Source organism: Amborella trichopoda, chromosome 11 (genome assembly GCF_054954075.1).
Source record: "Amborella trichopoda isolate Santa Cruz 75 chromosome 11, AtrichopodaSantaCruz75HAP2 v2.0, whole genome shotgun sequence".
Lineage (NCBI taxonomy): Eukaryota > Viridiplantae > Streptophyta > Magnoliopsida > Amborellales > Amborellaceae > Amborella > Amborella trichopoda.
In genome coordinates this window covers 8054303-8075378 of record NC_142346.1, presented here as the reverse complement: position 1 = coordinate 8075378, position 21076 = coordinate 8054303, and the positions used below count along the sequence as shown (strand labels likewise).

General features: G+C 32.9%; 1 protein-coding gene across 4 annotated transcripts in view; it reads right to left on the bottom strand.

Moving 5' to 3' along the window:
- The window catches only part of LOC18444387 (cytochrome P450 97B2, chloroplastic), a 61747-nt gene that overhangs the window by 35867 nt on the left and 4804 nt on the right, over positions 1–21076 (bottom strand). For 2 of the 4 annotated variants that reach the window (XM_006854560.4, XM_020673771.2), the window contains exon 3: positions 14778–14885. The exons of the other annotated variants lie outside the window; for them this stretch is intronic. In XM_006854560.4, coding sequence (XP_006854622.2) covers positions 14778–14885 — 108 coding nt within the window. The remainder of the gene's footprint in view (positions 1–14777; positions 14886–21076) is intronic. 4 annotated transcript variants of the gene reach the window in all.

Sequence of the window (21076 nt, the reverse complement as noted above, 5' to 3'; positions counted from 1 at the left end):
ACTTTGTGACAAATAAAGATGTGAAATTTCACATCGAATGGTTGTAAGTAATTGTGGCCACTTGTATTAAAGGTAAATGGTCTCATTGCATACAATCCCTTAATTATCATAGGGGCAAATACGAGGAAGTTAATATTTTTTAAATGGACACTGAAATAGTTCCATATTGATAGTAAAGAAATATAAAAAAGAGTTCATTTTCGATATCTTGGATCGATAATCTAGAAAAAAGAAAAAATGAGGAAGAGCAAAGTAAAGATATACAACATGAGTTTTTTATGTAAGTACCACGTACCAATGAAACTGAAGGGCAAGTTCTAAATGATAGTTGTGAGTCCAACTTTGCTGTTATGGGGCAAAATGTTAGACATTCAAGAAACAACATAACTATAGATTGAGTGTAGATGAGATGAGGATGTTGAGATGAATGAGTGACAAGACAATAAGCGATAGAATTCGAAGAAAATTTATTAAGGAGAATTTAGGTGTGGCACTAATAGGCGATAAGAGGAGAAAATGTAGACTTAAATGAGTTGACCTTGGATGACGCAAACCCAGTACAACACCTATTAGAAGATATAAGTTAGTTTGAGTGGAGTAGTGAGAAAAAATATAGGAACATAACCTGACTAGGGGTATGACCCTTAATAAAGCAGAATGATATAGTGCATCTTGTATCACATCTTTGGACAGTCAATTTTCAAGACTTTTTAAGTTTTTATAAATCTACTCAATCTACACTATTTTTGAAGCTTTAACATTTATAATTAAATATGAGAATATATTTTAAGGCTATCACAAAGATTTGCAATATGGAAACCACATTTCTTGACACTATAAAATTTACACATTACTTTGATTGTTTAGAGCCTCGACTCTATACAAACTGCAGCCTTAACCAAAAAAACACAAAAAAAAAAAAAGGGAAAAGGAAGAAGAGGATGTGCCTTACGCATCAACTCGATAAGTTATGTATATGTGTATAATTATGCACGTATGCATGTACACACACGAACGTGCACACGCAAATAATTAATATTTTGATGCTTAGAATCATTGTGTGGGTAAATTTTCATCTTTTTTATAATAAAGCATTCCTAAAATCTTATTTAACCCCAAGGCTTGTGAAGAAATTATGGTCTTTCCACATGCCTACAAACAACCACACACATGAGCGGACACATACACACACAATATATATATATATATATATATATATATATATATATATATATATATATATATATATATATATATATATATATATATATATATATATATATATATATATATATATATATGCAAGATATGTGGCAGAGCTGATATCTGAGAGAGCAATGTTCAAAATTGAGTTTTGCGTTCCCATTCTTGCAAAGCCCCACAATCCTAAAGCCCCTTTCAAGAAATGGCTCAGTATTAGAAAGTGGGTCCTCTCTCTCTCTCTCTCTCTCTCTCTCTCTCTCTCTCTCTCTCTCTCTCTCTCTCTCTCTCTATTAAAAAAACTCACAAAAGCCTCATCTTCTCAAAACAAAACTTCCGAGCTCCAACTTCCAACAAGTAGCCCCAAGAGTGTGCATCCCTATCAACGATGTCCATATAGTTGTGACAATCAACAACCTACACCAGTCCGTAGCTAGGGTGCTAGTGCTGCAACCGTGACCCATCAAAAGGACAAAAAATATCAAGAGGGAAAAGACCAGGAAAGGTGGTCAAAGACAACAAAATGCTAGAGTAAGGACATGAGAGGACCAAGAGGAGCACAAAAGAGGAGAGAAAATCATAGTTATCTTCCCAAAAATTCTACTAGGCGACAAACAAGAAAATTAGAACCCTAAAGGAACTCCGACTTCCGCCACAAGGTTCCCAATGAAAAGTCTAATCTTAAACGTTAACCTATAGTAGCTTCATACAAGGATTTTCTAATCCTTAGAAGAAACCCTGAGGACCTAAGGAAATCCACGATATGGTGTCAAAGCCAAGGGCACACCCCAACTTAGGCATTAAACTAGTTGGGGAGGATGAGACAAGGACAAAAAGAGAGGCGTCAAGAAGAAGGCAGAAGCCAAGACGAGAACGAGGGATGAAAGAGATGGCACAAGAGAGAGGATGGGAATGAAGAGAAAATATGAAAAATGAAAGGAGGAGGAAAGGGGCAGGGGAGGGGGAGAGGGATCCCCATCCTTAGCCAATCACCAAGGAGTTCTCTCTCTTTCTAGTTCTCTCTCACTCCCTGGAAACTAAAACAAAAAGAGAAACAGAGAAAGGAATGGGGTAGAGAAGGGAGAGAGAAGAAAGAAGGGAGAGGGATGAAAGAAGAAGAAGGAGAAAAATCTAAGGTAGGAGAAAACAAAGAGGAATAAAGCTTAGAAAAAAATGATAAAAGAAAACAAAAGAAAACAGTAGAAACAAGAGAGGACAAGAGAGGAGAGGGGAAAAAAGAAAAAGAGAGGAGAAACAAAAAGGGAATAAAAAGGAAAAAAATGATAAATCTAAGGAAAGCTCAGAGCTGATAAGAAAGCTCAGAGCTGATAAGAAAACTCAGATCCAAGGAAGAAACGCTGAAATCTGCTAAAAAATCATTACCCTCGATGCACTCCGGTGGTTGCCTTTGCGGTCGAGGCAAGCAAAAGGGTTACAACCGGTGCCTTTGAGCAGCGATGAAGGCGACTTTGAGCAAAGATAACTTTGCAAAATGGTGAAGGCTTAGCATGGAGGAGGCGTAGAAGGTTGGGGTTCGCAATAGATGAAGGTGGCTAGGGTTTGCAAGCAGCAGAGGTGACTGGGGTTTGCAAGTGGATAATGTGTCTATGCTTTCTTCAATCTTTTGTTATAGCTCAAAGTATGATGGGTACCCTATTTGATAAGTATGAGACTACTTTTGAGACCCATGTCCAACTCCTACTTGAAAAGTATAACTGTAATAATCCATAAAAAATAAAAAATAAAAATAAATAAATAAAAATAAAAGTAATATCAATCAATAATAATAATCATAATATCAATAATATTTAATAATAATAATAGTAATAATAATAATAGTAATAGTATAATAATAATAATAATAATAATAATAATAATAATAATATAAATAATAATAATAATATATTAAACATATATATCCAGAAATAATTTTGAGTAAAAGTTCGTTGTGATAATAATACACCATAGAGACCATTCTTTTATCCTTTCTTAAAATACTTCTAAAGCCAAAATATTATTAAATATACGAACAAACCATTTCAATTTGGGTGGACCTTGGGTCCACCATCTTTTCCTTTTTTAACTTTTCGAAAGGAAAAGTTTAACCTTTTACGTGCCTTAATATGTGCCCCATGCCATTCTCCATTGACACCTCTTTTGATAAGGTGCTATTAAAAAAAAAAAAAAAAGTTCTCCCTTATATCCTTTATATACGTATGAGTTTTGAGGGTAACAAGAAAACACGCTTCGATGTTTCTCTTGGAGTAGTCCTTCTCCGACCATCCCTTTTTAATAGCCTAGTAATGAGGTCTTCTTTCGCTTATATAATTTTTACTTCTGCCATTTAGTCGGCAATTTCAAAGGGCTTGACCATCCGACAAGGGTTAGTTCCTCTAAAGAAAATAAAAAGGCGAGAGCATTAACCGTACAAAGTAAAGCTTAGGGACTCTAAACCTTAAATCTCTTAGTCCATTTTGAAGGTCCAAACCTATATATGGTTCTGATGAATCATATCAGATGAGCAACTGTAAGTGACATCATCTTCCTGAAAAATAGTCTGTTTTAATAAATAGTGATATTTCCGTCCGAATCTATATTTTATAAGTTTTATGGGCAAATGACTGCCTTATTATTTGAAAACCGATATTTTAGCATTTGAATATAGCATTGTCTGTGAAATGTTTATTTATGAATTGACACCCTATAAATTCGGATAATTCCGTATTCTTGGATTTCTGTAAGAGTTTTTCTATACATACTAGATTGGCAATTATGCTAGAATGTCTTTACGAACTGCTACCTTTCTGAATTTGAGCCCAAATATTTGACTGGTTATTTTTGAAATGTTATTGAAAGTGATTGTTATTAATGGTTTCAGTGAAATTCATATTAATTATTTCAGTGATATGTTGAGTACATGATATTGCTGCTTTTAAATGTTTAAAGAGATTTATAAATACTTTAAGTATGCAAGTGGACTCATCCGGTTCGTCGGTGAGGTATAAGTGGACCTATCCGATACGCCGATAGCGATTAAGTAGACTCATCCGGTACGCCGGTGAGATATAAGTGGACCTGCAGGGATTTAAGTGGACCTCTCTGGGACGCCGATAGGGATTAAGTGGACCCATCAGGACGCTAATGGGTATATAATTGACCTACTTGGGACGCCAGTATGGTATTTTGTGAAATCCTTTGAATTATGCACTGCCGTTAAAATGTTATATGCATTTCAATTATTCAGATTATACTTAATTACGCATTTTTTAAAGTGAAACTGTTGGTGCATTTCTGTTAATAGATTTCCTTTTTGAAAATATTGATATCTTTCAACCATGATTATTTTTAGGATTATGATGATCACTTACTGTGTAGCGAAACTCATCAAACTATGGTAAACATTTTTTTCAAGATAACTATGATTTCATATTGAGTGCTATTAAAGATCAACTTTGGAAGATATTGTAGTTGTGCTTAAACTTTCTTTTGTTACTTTGTAAGAATTCGCCATTGTAAATTTGTCCTGTCAAGAGATCTATATATGTTTAGACCTTTATATTAATATTAGTTATGAACAGAGTTTATATAGATTTGAAGAAAAAAAGAAAGAAAGGGGTTTTGATTTTGATTCAATGCATGGTAGATATCTAAAATTGCTTTGTTTTGACTGTCACATCTCAGGAATATCAGTATTTTAAATTCTTGGGGTGTGACAATTATGGTATCAGAGCAATAGGTTTAAGATTATTAGGAAATTTGAAAAGAAAATACTCAAAATCACATTCATTGTGTGTACAGACCGCAACGAAGTCAAGATCCAAAATAATTGAAGTTAATATGGAAGGAATTCACAAAGCCTTGAAAAATATGGTTGCTCTAATGCAACATCAGATGGAAAATAACAATCCACCCAGGCAGTCAGTTACGGGAAATGGTGGGAGTAATAGCGAACAATTTAAAAAATTGAACCCACCTTCTTTTAAGGGTGTTGTAAACCCAGTGGAGGCCAAGGGATGGATTATGCAATTGGAGAAAATATTCTAGGTCATGGAATGTCCTAATGATAGGAAGGTGATGTTGGCAGTTTTTATGTTAGAAGGTGAAGCACAACATCGGTGGCGAATAGAAAAATGAGTAATGGTCAAAGAAAATAATCCCTTGACTTGGGAAGTATTTCTTGAGGCAATTAATGAAAAGTATTTTCAAAATTTTATTCGAGACAAAGTACTCTTATTATCTTCCAAAAAGTAGCTCATGTTTTGATTGATCCTGCGTCTCATTCATTTGTGCCACCACACTTTGCATGCCACTTAAAGGTAGAACCAGAACAATTAGAATACATTCTAGAGGTAGCCACACCGATGGGAAATTCAATTGACACCAATATAATGTACAAATCATGTGCAATAAAGATAGAAGAAAAAGAACTGTTGGTTGATTTAATACTCCTAAAAATTCAAGATTTTGATGTAATATTAAGCATGGATTGGCTTTCTACATACCATGCAAGTATTGATTGTTACAAGAAAATGGTTACCTTTAATATTCCGAATCAACCAGTATTTTACTTCAATGGTATCAAAGCCATCATATTTAATCCTCTGCATTCGAGCTAATCGCATCTTTCAAAAAGGGTATCAAGGCTTTCTTGCCTAAATCAAAGAAGATAGGAATGACGAGATAAATTTGGATACCACTGCAGTTATTCTAGAATTTCTCGACGTTTTCCCTAAAGAATTGCCAGGATTACCGCCTGATAGGGAAATTGAATTCTCTATTGAATTATTGTCAGGGGTAGCCCCAATTTCTAAAGCACCATACAGAATGGCACCTGCAGAACTTAATGAACTTAAACAAAAATTGGAAGAATTATTAGATAAAGGTTTTATTAGGCCCAGTGTATCACCTTGGGGTACTCCGATATTGTTTGTTAAAAAGAAAAATAGGAGCAAGAGATTGTATATCGATTATAGACAGTTGAACCAAGTGACAGTGAAAAATAAGTATCCATTACCTAGAATTGATGATTTATTTGATCAATTACAAGGATCACAAGTGTTTTAAAAAATTGATCTTAGATCTGGATACCATCAGCTTAAGATTAAAAGTGAAGATGTTCCCACGACAGCTTTCAGAACAAGGTATGGCCATTATGAATTCTTAGTCATGCCTTTTAGATTAACCAATGCACCAGTTGCATTTATGAATTTGATGAATTGAGTCTTTAAACCCTTTTTGAATAAATTTATTGTGGTATTCATCGATGATATTTTAATTTATTCCAAGAATCAGAAGGAACATGAGCAACATGTAAAAATGGTATTGCAAATATTAAGAGAAAAGAAATTGTATGCCAAACTTAGTAAATATGAATTTTGGCTTGAACAAGTGACATTTTTAAGACATGTCACATCAAAGGAAAGTCTATCAGTTGATCCTTCAAAGGTTGAAGCTGTTGTTAATTGGAAATAACCAAGTAATGTGACTGAAGTTCGAAACTTTTTGGGATTGGCACGATATTACAAAAAATTTGTAGATGGATTTTCTCGAATCGCAACCCCATTCACTCGATTGACATAGAAAAATGTCAAATTTGAGTGGACAAGTGAATGTGATGAGAGTTTTCAAGAACTAAAAGTGCAATTAACTTCAGCACCTATTTTAACTATTTCTGAGGGCAGTGGGGGATTTGTGATTTATAGTGATGCTTCACATAAAGGCTTGGCATGTGTATTAATACAATATGGGAAGGTAGTGGCATATGCATCTAGAGAGTTGAAAGAATATGAGAAAAAATATCCAATTCATGACTTGGAGCTGGCTGTAATAGTATTCGCTTTGAAAATGTGAATGCATTATCTATATGATGAGCAATTCGAAATATACATAGATCATAAGTGTCTGAAATACCTCTCTCAGATAGATTTAAATATGCGGCAGATAAGATGGATGGATTTCTTAAAAGATTATGATTGTACAATCCATTATCATTTAGGAAAAGCTAACATTGTGGCCGACGCTCTAAGCAGAAAATCTACGGGAGTCTTAACTCATCGAATGATCCAAGAAATGATATTGTTAGAGGAAATAGTGAATTGGCATCTACCTCTGTCCATTAATGGTGTGGTAAGTATGATTGCCAACATTAAGGCAGAACCCCAATAAATCCGACAGATTCGATCAGCACAAAAGAAATACCCTCGGCTTATAACAATTGTAAAAGAGGTGAAGCTGGAAAAGGGAGATGAATTCTCTATATGTAGTGAGGATTTACCAAGATTCAAAGGTCGGGTTTAGGTCCCGAATGATGAGAGTGTGAAGAAAGCTATCTTGAAAGAAGCACATCACTCTCGTTATACGATACATCCCGGAAGTATTAAAATGTATCAGGACCTGAAGAAAACTTTTTGGTGGAATAATATGAAAAAAGAGGTAGCACTATTTGTGTTTAAGTGCCTAACATGCCAGCAAGTAAAAGCTGAGCATCAAAGGCCCGCTGGGTTGTTGCTGTCTTTACCCGTGCCAGAGTGGAAGTGGGAGCACATCTCTATGGATTTTGTCTTTGGCTTGCCTAGAACAAATTCAGGACATGATAGCATTTGGGTCATTGTGGACCTGCTGACCAAAGCTGCCCACTTTCTGTCGATTAGCACGACTTACACTTTAGATCGACTGGTCCAGTTTTACATTAAGGAAATAGTGCGGTTGCATGGAGTTCCGATCAGTATTGTATCGGATATGGATACTCGGTTTACTTCTAAATTTTGGGCAAGGCAACAGTCAGCCATGGGGACGAGACTCACCTTTAGCACTGCCTTTCACCCCCAAACTGATGGACAATCACAGAGGACCATCCAAACCTTGGAAGATATGCTGAGGGCATGTGGCATTGACTTTACAGGAAGCTGGGATGACCATTTATCCCTAATTGAGTTTTCTTATAATAATAGCTTCCAAGCCAGTATTCAGATGGCACCATATGAAGCCCTGTATGGAAAGAAATGCAGGTCACCCATCTGTTGGGACACTGTTGGTGAAAAAAGCTTTTGAGGCCAGAAATTGCCCCGGTAACTATAGATAAGATAACATTAATTCGAGAAAGGCTCAGGATAGCTCAGAGTTGGCAAAAGAGTTATGCCGATAACCGATGGAGAAATCTTGAATTTGAGGAAAGTGATCGAGTTTTCCTAAAGATCTCACCAATAAAAGGCATTATGAGATTCGATAAGAAAGGAAAACTGAGCCCACGCTACATCAGACTATTTGAAATCCTGGAAAAAATTGGAGCTGTCGCTCATAGACTTACCTTACCACCGAATTGGTAAACATCCATAATGTCTTCCATGTATCATCACTACAAAAATATCAGCCCGACCCATCCCATATCTTGAAATATGAACTTGTATCGATCAGGAAGGACATATCCTTCAATCAGCAACCAATTTTGATACTAGATAGGAGGGTACAAGTGTTGCGCAATAAAGAGATTCTTTTAGTCCGTATATTATGGCAGTACCATTCGAGAGAGGAGTCTACTTGGGAACGAGAAGACGAAATCAGAGAAAAGTACCTCAATCTTTTTCAGCTATCAGGTACACAAATTTGGAGGACTAAATTTTTTTAAAGGGGAAAGAATGTAATAATCCATATAAAAAATAAAAATAAATAAATAAATAATAATAATAATAATAATAATAATAATAATATATTAAATATATATATCCAAAAATAATTTTGAGCAAAAGTTCTTTGTGATAATAATACACCATAGAGACCATTCTTTTAGCCTTTCTTAAAATACTTCAAAAGCCAAAATATTATTAAATATACGAACAAACCATTTTAATTTGGGTGGACCTTGGGTCCACCATCTTTTCCTTTTTTAACTTTTCGAAAGGAAAAGTTTAACCTTTTACGTGCCTTAATATGTGCCCATGCCATTCTCCATTGACACCTCTTTTGATGAGGTGCTATAAAAAAAAAAAAAAAAAAAAAAAGTTCTCCCTTATATCCTTTATATACGTATGAGTTTTGAGGGTAACAAGAAAGCACGCTTTTATGTTTCTCTTGGAGTAGTCCTTCTCCGACCATCCCTTTTTAATAGCCTAGTAATGAGGTCTTCCTTCGCTTATATAATTTTTACTTCTGCCATTTAGTTGGCAATTTCAAAGGGCTTGACCATCCTACAAGGGTTAGTTCCTCTAAAGAAAAGCTTAGGGACTCTAAACCTTAAATCTCTTAGTCCATTTTGAAGGTCCAAACCTATATATGGTTCTGATGAATCATATCAGATGAGCAACTGTAAGTGACATCATCTTCCTGAAAAATAGTCTGTTTTAATAAATAGTGATATTTCCGTCCGAATCTATATTTTATAAGTTTTATGTGCAAATAACTGCCTTATTATTTGAAAACCGATATTTTTGCATTTGAATATAGCATTGTCTGTGAAATGTTTATTTACGAATTGACATCCTATAAATTCGGATAATTCCGTATTCTTGGATTTCTGTAAGAGTTTTTCTATACATACTAGATTGACAATTATGCTAGAATGTCTTTACGAACTGCTACCTTTTTGAATTTGAGCACAAATATTTGTCTGGTTATTTTTGAAATGTTATTGAAAGTGATTGTTATTAATGGTTTCAGTAAAATTCATATTAATAATTTCAGTGATAGGTTGAGTACATGATATTGCTGCTTTTAAATGTTTAAAGAGATTTATAAATACTTTAAGTATGTAAGTGGACTCATCCGGTTCGTTGGTGAGGTATAAGTGGACCTATCCGATACGCCGATAACGATTAAGTGGACTCATCCGATACGCCGGTGAGATATAAGTGGACCTGCAGGGATTTAAGTGAACCTCTCTGGGACGCCGATAGGGATTAAGTGGACCCATCAGGACGCTGATGAGTATATAATTGACTTACTTGGGACGCCAGTATGGTATTTTGTGAAATCCTTTGAATTATGCACTGCCGTTAAAATGTTATATGCATTTCAATTATTCAGATTATACTTAATTACGCACTTTTTAAAGTGAAACTGTTGGTGCATTTCTGTTAATAGATTTCCTTTTTGAAAATATTGATATCTTTCAACCATGATTATTTTTAGGATTATGATGATCACTTACTGTGTAGCGAAACTCATCAAACTATGGTAAACATTTTTTTCAAGATAACTGTGATTTCATATTGAGTGCTATTAAGGATCAACTTTGGAAGATATTGTAGTTGTGCTTAAACTTTCTTTTGTTACTTTGTAAGAATTCACCATTGTAAATTTGTCCTGTCAAGAGATCTATATATGTTTAGACCTTTATATTAATATTAGTTATGAACAAAGTTTATATAGATTTGAAGAAAAAGAAAAAAAAAAGGGGTTTTGATTTTGAATCAATGCATGGTAGATATCGAAAATTGCTTTGTTTTGACTGTCACATCTCAGGACTATCAGTATTTAAAATTTTTGGGGTGTGACAATAACGGTTGTAGGACGAAGGAAATAGACTCCGTGACCGAGCATGTCAACAAAATAACAATACATGCTTGTTAGGAATCCAGCCTCTAATCACATGTAAATGTCCATTATCCTAAACAATCTCTCTCCATCTTGAGAATTATGATTGACTTGAATCACTCTGCACAATAGATCATTATGCTGAATCTTCTCATGCACCTCAACAATGAAGCTGAGAGAAGAATGAGAAAAAAGTCAAATGAGCTCTAATTTGCTCAAAATTCTTTTTCCCCAAAATCCTATGAATCTTATTAATAATGAGAGCAATAACAATAGAAATGAGGGAAATATCAATATGAAAATTCCCCTAGTTCTGGTTATATCTGTGCTTCATTTGATGCCCATATTTGTATTTACGACATTTAGGATTGGGACACGTAAATAAAGATAAAAGGAACAAAATGGTTAAGAGATGCTTACTTTTCAAGTTAAGAGAAATTGTTTTCAAAACATGTGAGCCATGTATTTTCCAGATGCATCATATTTCTGTTTAATTAGCTAAGAAACCTTTGATATATATAGGCCATTAAATATAAAAACACATAGAGGTATGGAATATATCATAACATTTATAAATACTTATTCTCGTTATGGGTATATATAGTTAATTAGTAAGCAATCAAATGTGTTAGAAATATTTTAAAAGTATAAAGTTAAGGTAGAAAATTAGCTAGAAATGCATATTAAAATCCTTAGAATGAATAAGGGTGATGACTGGTGCTCTAATTTACTTATCAAGTTTTATAAGAAGCATGTTGTAATTTACCAAAATACTATGTCATATACATCATAATATTATGGTGTAGCTAAAAGAAGAAATAAAACTCTAATCGATATGGTTAGGTCTATGATGAGTCGTTCAGATTTATAACCTTGTTTTAGGAGTAAGGCTCTCAACATTGCAACGTAGATTATTAATTGTGTTCTAATTAAAGCCATAGACTTGACTCCTTATGAGTTATGGACTGGTAGGAACTGGGAATTAATATTTTTAAAATTTAGGATTCTTGGACACGTGTACTCATACTACCACAAAATAAAGATAAACTACAAAATAAAACTATTAAATACTCATTTATAAAATTTTAAAAGTACAAATTTTATAACCATGATACTACATCCTTAGTACAGAGTCGTGATGCTCATTTTTTATAAAATATTGATTATGAATATACCTTAAAAGCCTATTGACTTATATGAAATTGATAAAGATAAAAGACCCTATTACTCAGTCTCGCTCTACAATTGGAGAGAATGGTTCATTATAGTTTATCAAATTAACCTGAAAGAACTAGATTTCCATCTACTACATTAGAGGAATTTTGTGTAATCATGAATGAATATAATTATTCTCTAAGAAGTGAAGATAACATAGATGAACCTCAAAGCTGCAATGAAGTACTAGCTTACATGACTCAACTGAGTAGATTCAAGCCATGATTGATTAAATTGATTCCATTAAAAGGAATCAAGTGTGGATAAAAACTCATTAGTTGCAAATAGATCTAAAAAGAAGGCTTAATGCAAATGGATCCATAGAAAAGTATAAAGCTAGATTGGTAGCTAAGAGATTTACCGAAAGGAAGGGTATATATTATGTATAGCTTATTTTCTAACCAAATTTTCATATATTAGGATTATCGTAGTATTAATTGCATATTATGATTTAGAATTATTTCAAATGGATTTTAAAACCGCTTTCTTGATTTGAGAATTAAAAAAAGATGTTTATATGAAGCAACTAGAAGGATATGTAATTAAAGGTTAAGAAGATCAAGTATACAAATTTAAGAAATCATTATATTGTCTAACACAGCCTTCTATGCAGTGGTACTTTGCCCTTCATAACACAATCACTACAATTACTTTACCTTTTAAGCTGAAAGTTTATAGGTTATTGGGTACTCTGAAGCAAACTTTGCAAGAGACCCAGATGATAGAAAATCAATCTCAGGACATGAATTCCTCTTCAGATATGTTTCTTTGTCAAGCAAGAAACAAAATTGTATAGCTCGACATATTATGGAAGCTGAGTATATTACTTATAGCATTGCTACTATTTTATAACATTTGGAATATATGCTTTATAAATGATTTGAAGCTAGATAGAGCCTACCGACCAATTAACATTTTTTGTGATAATTAGGCTGCCAATTAATTAGAAATGGAGGCTATAGCTCCAAGGCAAGTCCATTAAAATTGACTATCATTATAGTTGTTAAATCATTGAAAAGAATAAAATGACTAATAGTTATTTACCATCAATGGGTATAATTGCAGACCGTTTGACAAAAAGACTAAATGCTTAAATATTTTCAAAGCATGTAACTTTAATGGGACTTAGGAACATCTTGGTCATGAGAGGAAAGCCACATTAGCATAAAAAAACCCATAATAAGACCTTGGATAAGTTTTGGATCATGAGACGTATAACTGCACTAGTGTATAACAACTTCATGACAAAAATATGCTCATAAAAGTTAAATCCCTTAAGCAGTACAAACTTTAATAGATATCTATATATTCAGCTCTCGTGGCCAAGTGGGAGATAAAGGTACATTTGTGGTCATGGGGTCTCACATTTACCATATATTTTTTTGATTTATCTATTTAATATTTTTATAAAAATGTTTTATATAATTATTATTTTTTTAAAAAAAAAAATAGAGATATTGTAATCTCTCTTCTTAATACATAGTGAATAACTCTCCTATCTCCTAGAAATTGAGAGTCACTTCTTAGAGATTCTAAGAAAGAAAGCCGAACGTTGGAGAATAGCTTCCTTTCATCTCTCTATTAAATATGGTTTCATAGCCATAAGAACATATGAAGAAAAAAAAAAAAAAAACAATTCTCAGTCATTCTAGAAAACCCTTCGCTTTCTTCGATATACAATCCAACAACACTACTCATCAAGATTTGGGACATATGACAATTTCTTTTCCATCTCCTTCTACCCATCACTATTGACTATTGACCTTGGCATAAAGAAAATGGCCATTGAATGAACTAGGAGATTTGAAGGAGTGGATTTTATTAGGCGATCTTTCCTCCAAAAAAGAAACTGTCATCCAAGAAGCCAATTATATATGGAATCTTTTAATGAATTTACCCGATTGCCCTTTTTGGGGGACCTAAATACTTGCTTGGAGTTTATCCATCCCACAGCCCACTCTAAGGCTAAGCTCTCAAGCTCTTGATCCTCGATCAATATTGCAATTAACTTTGGAAAAGGTTAAAATAAAGCTCAAACCTTATGGATAAACGGTCATCAAAGCTCACCAAAAATTATAGTTTTGATATGGTTGTAAAAAAATTATGACCTATGACCTTGAACATTATGGCGGTGAAAAAATTAGGATTTCCAGCCATAAAAATTTTGTATATTATAGCACATAATCTTGACCGTCAATTTTCAAGTGTCCATTGATCCTCACGATTTGCACCTTTTTTAGTTCAGTGGTGGACATTGAATTTAGAGGAGCCACTATAGATATTTTCCATGCCCAAAGTGTTTTCTGCACGAGGTTTCGAAGCGTGACTTTACTTTTTTTCAAACCACAGCCTTTTGGGAAACCATTATTAAAGATACAGAAAAAATGCAAAGAGACATCTAGCTATCTATTTTCCCCCATCTGTTACCAACCCCATTTTGTACATCTCGGAGGCCCTCTCAATATTACCTCATGGAAAGTTTCTCAAGAAATTTAAAAATCCTAATCACAAACTTCTCAATACAACATTTGAACCATTGTGCTACAACTAATGCTCTTTCTCTAGAATCTAAATTATGTTTGAGCCATAGTGCTTTGATTAATGTCACGCTGAAATAGAGCACTCTTGTTTAGGAAAAGCACTATTGGTATTGTTGTTTATGATACGGTTAAGACAAAAAAAGAAAAAAGACAAAAAATAACTTCAGTAAATAACTTAGTGTGTCATGTTTACAAATAATAGAATATTCATAATTCTAAAGAGTAATAGAAAGAAGAAATACAGCCCATAAAATAAATGAAATTTTAGTGTGTTCAAAAGAAAAAGGAGTTTACCTTGTCATAACCAAACATATTTTCACGAAGTATATGGCGAGCAACAATGGGATCTGACACAATGACAAAGGCTTTTGGTCCAAAAGAAACCTTGTATACTAATCCATGCTGCAGGAAAATTTAAGAGAGAGATAAAATGAGCGGTACATTCATTTCTTGAAAATATTTATAAAAAGTTGCAACTTCAAACTATAGAATTAAGGTGCATTTGACAAATCCAAGGTAAAGGGCTATTTTAAAGTTGGAAAACCTTCTAATTGTTTACCAATGAATATGAAACAAAAAAGAAAAAAAGAATTGAGTCTCAAAAATAGTGTCTTGCAACATATTATTTAGAATGTCCATTTTTAAGATTGTCATATGTCTGTAGATCCACTTGATTTGAACCATTTTTTTAGTCTAAAATTTTATAATTCGATACAAAAATGGGTTCTTAGGCGATTTCAAGAATTACGCCAAAATTATATCTTATTATAAAATTTGGTGGTGCTACTTGCTTTAATTGTTTAATATTATGACCTCATACAAACCACACCTTTTCATTTCTTATCAATGAAATAATTAATTCTATTTTAACAAATGGCTCTAATTCACACACAAGGCAAGAACTTTGCAACAATTAAATCCACACATAGAATGGGCCATCATGAATAAGTCTCGGATTTGGGCTAAATTTCGTAAGTCGTTATTCTTTGCAACTATTTCCTTACAATCAATAAAACAACAATTTGAATATCAACGAACTTCAATAAGAAAATATCAATTTGTGTGAAAATCCCAAGCAGGTCTTCAGCCCAAATTAATGTTAAAAAAAAAAAAAAAACAGATCGGTAACCTAGACAGTTCATCGCAAGAACCAGTCCTGATCAGCCCAATTGGACTTAAAGAAATTTCAAAAAGTTATTAGAATTCTTATAAATATTATTTATTGGATTCCCAAAAAAATGGGCTAGTATATAATGGACTTTTAATATTTTATAAAAAAAGGTGAATATTGAGACATCATTTCTTGTCGGAATATCTATTTATCTTAATTCTGAGACTAAGTTTTTATACTAATTTTGATATAATCTTTTTACTAAAATTTGATTACTCATTTTGTGATTTCTAGTGAAGAAATGAGGGGGAAAGTGTTTTTTCTATTTTTTATACTAATTTCATGAAAGTAATTGTGATTTTTTATAGTATTTTTTTTGTGATTTTCTATACTAGTTTTGTGATATTAATTGTGATTTTTATGAATGCCTCTCTCTCTCTCTAAAAAAAACATAATTGTCCTTATTTGTGCAAATATTCTTCATCTCACTCTCATTGAAGAATTTCTCTCTCTCTCCCTCGAACTCCAACTCCATAGCAAACTCCATTCCGATTTATGGAAGATTCTTCAAAGTTCTAGGCAAAACATGTTTTAATTACTTAGCACACCCATGAAAATCTAATTATTTAAAACAAAAAATCATTAAAGGGGATGAAACCTATTAAAATATCATTTCCCCTGCTTTGTCTGAGAAGAATCAAACTGGAGACGGGGCCCCTTGACAGGTTTATGGGAAGGAAGGTGTTCAAGACAAATCCTTGAGCGCGATCTTTTTGGAGCTTTTTACTGATGGAATCAGAATCATCTCTATTTATATATGAGGGCATATGTTTCCTGTTATGTTTCACTCTGATACATCTTTAAAAAACTTCTCTTAGACATACCTAAATTAGCCTTATCCAGTGTTTGGAATGAAAAACAATGGGGAACACTTCAGTAATTTGACCTATGAAGCTTCACTCGAATGATCAAAATACCCTTAGTTGATCCATATTACAAGTAAAGAACATATCATATTAGGGTTGTTTTTGTCATTTTATATATGAAATGTATTTAAGTGCAGAATGATAAAAATACCCATGTTTATTTCACATTATATATGCCGAAAAAAGCATATATATATTTTTTTGTAATGCAGAACAATTAGGGACATTTTTTTTTTCATTTGGGTGAAGAGTTTTTGAGGTCAAATTATTGACATGCCCCTCACTTTTTCTGGTTCAAATATTGAATAAGGGTAATTTGGGTATTTTAAAAGATTTTTTTTTTGAGGTGGTATATAAATGAAATGGAATAGACAAAGTATGCCCTTAAATGTTATTAGAGATAATTTGACATCTCTAATGATATTTTAAGGGGTTTTGTCCCCTTTAATGATATTTTTCTAATTCTTTTATTTGGTAATGATCATCTAGTGATACTTAGATGGATCCCAATTTTCAAATTAGAAAAAATGATAACGATCATCTAGCGATACTTGGATCCCAATTTTCAAATAAAATTTTTTAACCCAAGTAGCTATTTACCTGAGGGAGTTGTTCTACACAATACTCCGGCGGTAGCATGCTATACATACTCATAAATTTATTTTCTTATGAAGCCTATAACTATTTCTTTCCATGAATTAATTCACAAGCAAGCAATCTCATTCAAAAAATATTTTGGTAAAATTTTTAAATCTTATTTTCAAAAGAACTTATTGTCAAAGGATATCATTAATGCGTCTTTTCAGAATGTGAGATGTAGGGTCGTGTTTGCTTTTCGAGTGGGCCACGTGAAACCAGTCAAAAAATATTTTTGTAAAATTTTTTTCAAAAGAACTTATTGTCATACGATATCACCTATGTATCTTTTCAGAATCTAAGATACAGGGTCGTTTTCGTTTTCGAGTGGGCCACGTGAAACTAGTTGGTGCCTTCCATGGAACGCCAAATATTGGACGATTAGTTATTGGGCAATCAGATTAATTCACGAAGGGTAAGGTTTGTATAAGGTAGTGTGAGAGAAACCGGTCGGCTAGAATCGGAACACATTGGTTAGATCAGAATCGTTAGGGTTCTGGGTTCGATTAGGGCTGGTTTTGGGTGTATAGTAGCATAGGGTACACCCTCTAAAATGTCTGGCCAAAAACCAACCAGCTAGGGGTCGAACCGGCCGTTTTTTTGTCTAATCGGCCGATTTTCTGCTGATCAAACCGGTTAGCCGATATTAACAAATGTTTTTAATAAATACTGATAATGTACCCGTTATGGGCGTTATTTTGAAATAGGAGCCGTAACATGTAGCAGGCATACTTGAATCCAATTTTTCACCTTTTTTTTATTCAATTTAGTGTCATTTTTTGTCTTTTTTGTGCTTTATTATTGTAAGTCACTATCTAGAATATATAAAACAAGGAATTTGGATTGAAACATCGAAAAAAAAAGAGTTTTTTGAATTGAAATGAAGTATTTTTTAGGTTTTTGAAAGTTTCCGCCATTCATACAATAATCTCTTCAATACCTAATGGTTCTTGAAAAAATTTGGGGGATTTAATAGATAATCGAAGTATTTACCATATTTATGTTTCAATTTGTTCAAAAAACCAAATTGCTGCTCAAAGAACCTATGTTTGATAAAATAAAATTAAAACAGATTCTTTATTAATTTATTGGCCTTTTTTTTATTTATTAAATTCAATTGTAGATTTTGATCATCAAGGTTTCATCTGTCAAATAAAATAGATATGTCTATTTACGATTGATTAAAAAAATTTATATGAATTTTTTTGTTGCACGATGTCATGAAAATTTCATAGATCTAAAATTACCCCCATTTTTTAACAAAATTAAATATACCAAATATGTTTTAAAGAGATTTGGTGCGTTTAAAAGATTATTGAAGCCTTTAGAATGCTTGTGTGTTGAGTTTTTTTATTATCTCAATATTGAAGGTCGTTTCTTGCTCAAAATGTTGTTTGATTTTAAGGGTTTTTGATAAATCAATTCTTCTAAAAACAAAATATTTCGCTTATTAAAATTATACCTTTTGATGAACATAATTTTATTCATTTTCGGCTAGCCGCTCCAATTTGATTTTTCAAACACTACTATAACGTGCCTAAGTACTTGCAAGGCACCTATTTTATTGGAAGATGGAGTTCCAATATCTTAATCTTAATGATGGCTTCAGACTCTATGTTCCACCATGGTTATAAATTTTAAAATTTTAAAAAAGGTGTGGACCAAGCAAATCTATATATAGTTGGAAATCTTGAAAATAGATTGTCTAGATAATTTATCTTAAGATGCACTATTTTTTAGACTTAAATTTCATTTTCATTTATATCCATATATCTAGAAGTCGAGATGATCAATTAGAAATTTCCAACTTCGGCACATTCTTTTTTACTGGATTTTGATATGCACCTCACTTCTATAGTATAAAGTTGCAACCTTGTATAAAATTTTTCTATTCATTAATCATTAATATCATTTGCATTTTATTCGTAACGATTCTATGTCGATACCTAGGTTTCTACAGTTGAGACTAGTAGGTCCTAGCCGTTGGACGTTAAATATGGACATTTGAGAGTTTCTAAGTTCAAACTCCCTCGAATGAGACTCAAGTTATTAGCAAACAAGGGGATTTGACCCATAGCTCACAAAGTTACCATATAATTTTGGCAAAACATAGTCTTCCCCTAGTGTTTCAAGGGCAAGCTTTCTATGTTTCTCCTACAACATAGAAATTATATCAAACCATCCATTCTGAATGGAGGCTAACATTGCCCCAATCACAATGTCACGTCTCTATACTATTTTAATTTTTATTTTTTTCTATAAATTATTTTGACACCAAATTTTGGACGTCCATTCCTCTATTAAACTCGCACTAACAAAAAATATATAAAAAAATAAATTTTCAATAAAATAAAATGAGCAAAATAGCCCTGGAAGTTTCAAGGGGTATTTTGATCATTATATTTTATCAAAAAATTTATTTTTAATATTTTTTATAAGTGCGCCCGAATGAGAAGATGACACGTACCAAATTTCATATTCATACAATTTGTATAAAAAACTAAAAATAAAATACTTTGAGATGTCGGAACTAAGATCAAACGGTGAGTGGCTCTCTTGATCAAAATTGGACGGCTAAATGGTAGGGGGCGGATAGAACTTCTATGCTGTGGGGGGAGCATAGAAAGCTTTCCCGTGTTTCCCAAATCGGTGGGGTGGATAGTTCACCCTCAAATCTATGTCGCGTCATTAGATTGGTGATGCAAATTGGGTCTCGATTCATCAAGAATCGGTGATCCAAAAAATTATTAAAAATAAATAAATCAAAATAAGTTTTATGATGTGGGTATTTGGAGGGGACTTAAGAAAACTTTAGATAACCTTAAAAGTAATTAAATAATGTATAAGAGGGGTGTTTAGGGAGGTAACTGTGCCGAGACCTATACCATTTTGGAATCAGTTCGGTCCAACAGATTCTTATTTAGATCAACTATTCGAATTGCAAATTGGCAGGTTTTAAAACATTGGTCCACCTAAATTGAGTTAATATTGCTCCTTTTTTTTTAAAAAAAAAAGACAATTCTGAAGAATATAAACACATGGTGGACATGGGTTGAGGGAGAGACCAAATCCCAAAAACTTGTCGGACTTTAATTGTTTTAGGAAAGATTTATGGGCCATTCACTTTAAGACAACGTTCCCAAAAGTCGACTGAGTAGTTTCTACTCGGCCGAGTTACTCAAGCTCGGGCCTTTGCTGAGCCCAAGTTCAAGGTCCAATTAGAGAACCTTAAATAAAATTTACAAATTATAAAAAATTCTAAAAAAATAAATATATTTGTAACATAAAATAGTTTTCCTTTTTGTTTTTTCAAAAAAAAATTTATTTTAATTTCCAGGTGCTACAGTACTTGGGCAGAGTTATTCGAACTTGGGCGAGTACTTGACTGGGGATTTGAGTAGTCGGCCCATGTGGATTTTCCCAACACTACTTTAAGGTGAGATTTATGAGGTTGCAATCATATTTGTGGAAGACAATATATTTTAGGGAAAATTTCGTATAGAACTCTAGTTCCTCATATTATTTCATGGTGGACCGTCCTCCCGTTTTTTTTTCAAGCGACATAAGGAAATCCCTAAAGATTTCACTGTACCTCCTTATCTCTTATCTTCCCTTTTTATGAACTTTTGACTATAAAAATTTGCCTCAACAAATCTTTTAATCCCATTTAATCTCAAAAACTTTTTTAATCATCTTTTTCTTTCTCCTCCTATTAAAAACATTTTTGAGTTGAAATTGTATAAAAAGATTTGTTGGGACTAATTTTTATTATCAAAAGTCAACAAAAGAGGGAGGTAAGAGATGATGAGGGAGGCAAGAGATGATCGAGTATGGTAAAATCTTTAGGGGTTTTTTTATGTCACTTGAAGGAATAATGGAATGAGGGTCTACCATGAAATAATACAAGGAATTAGGATTCT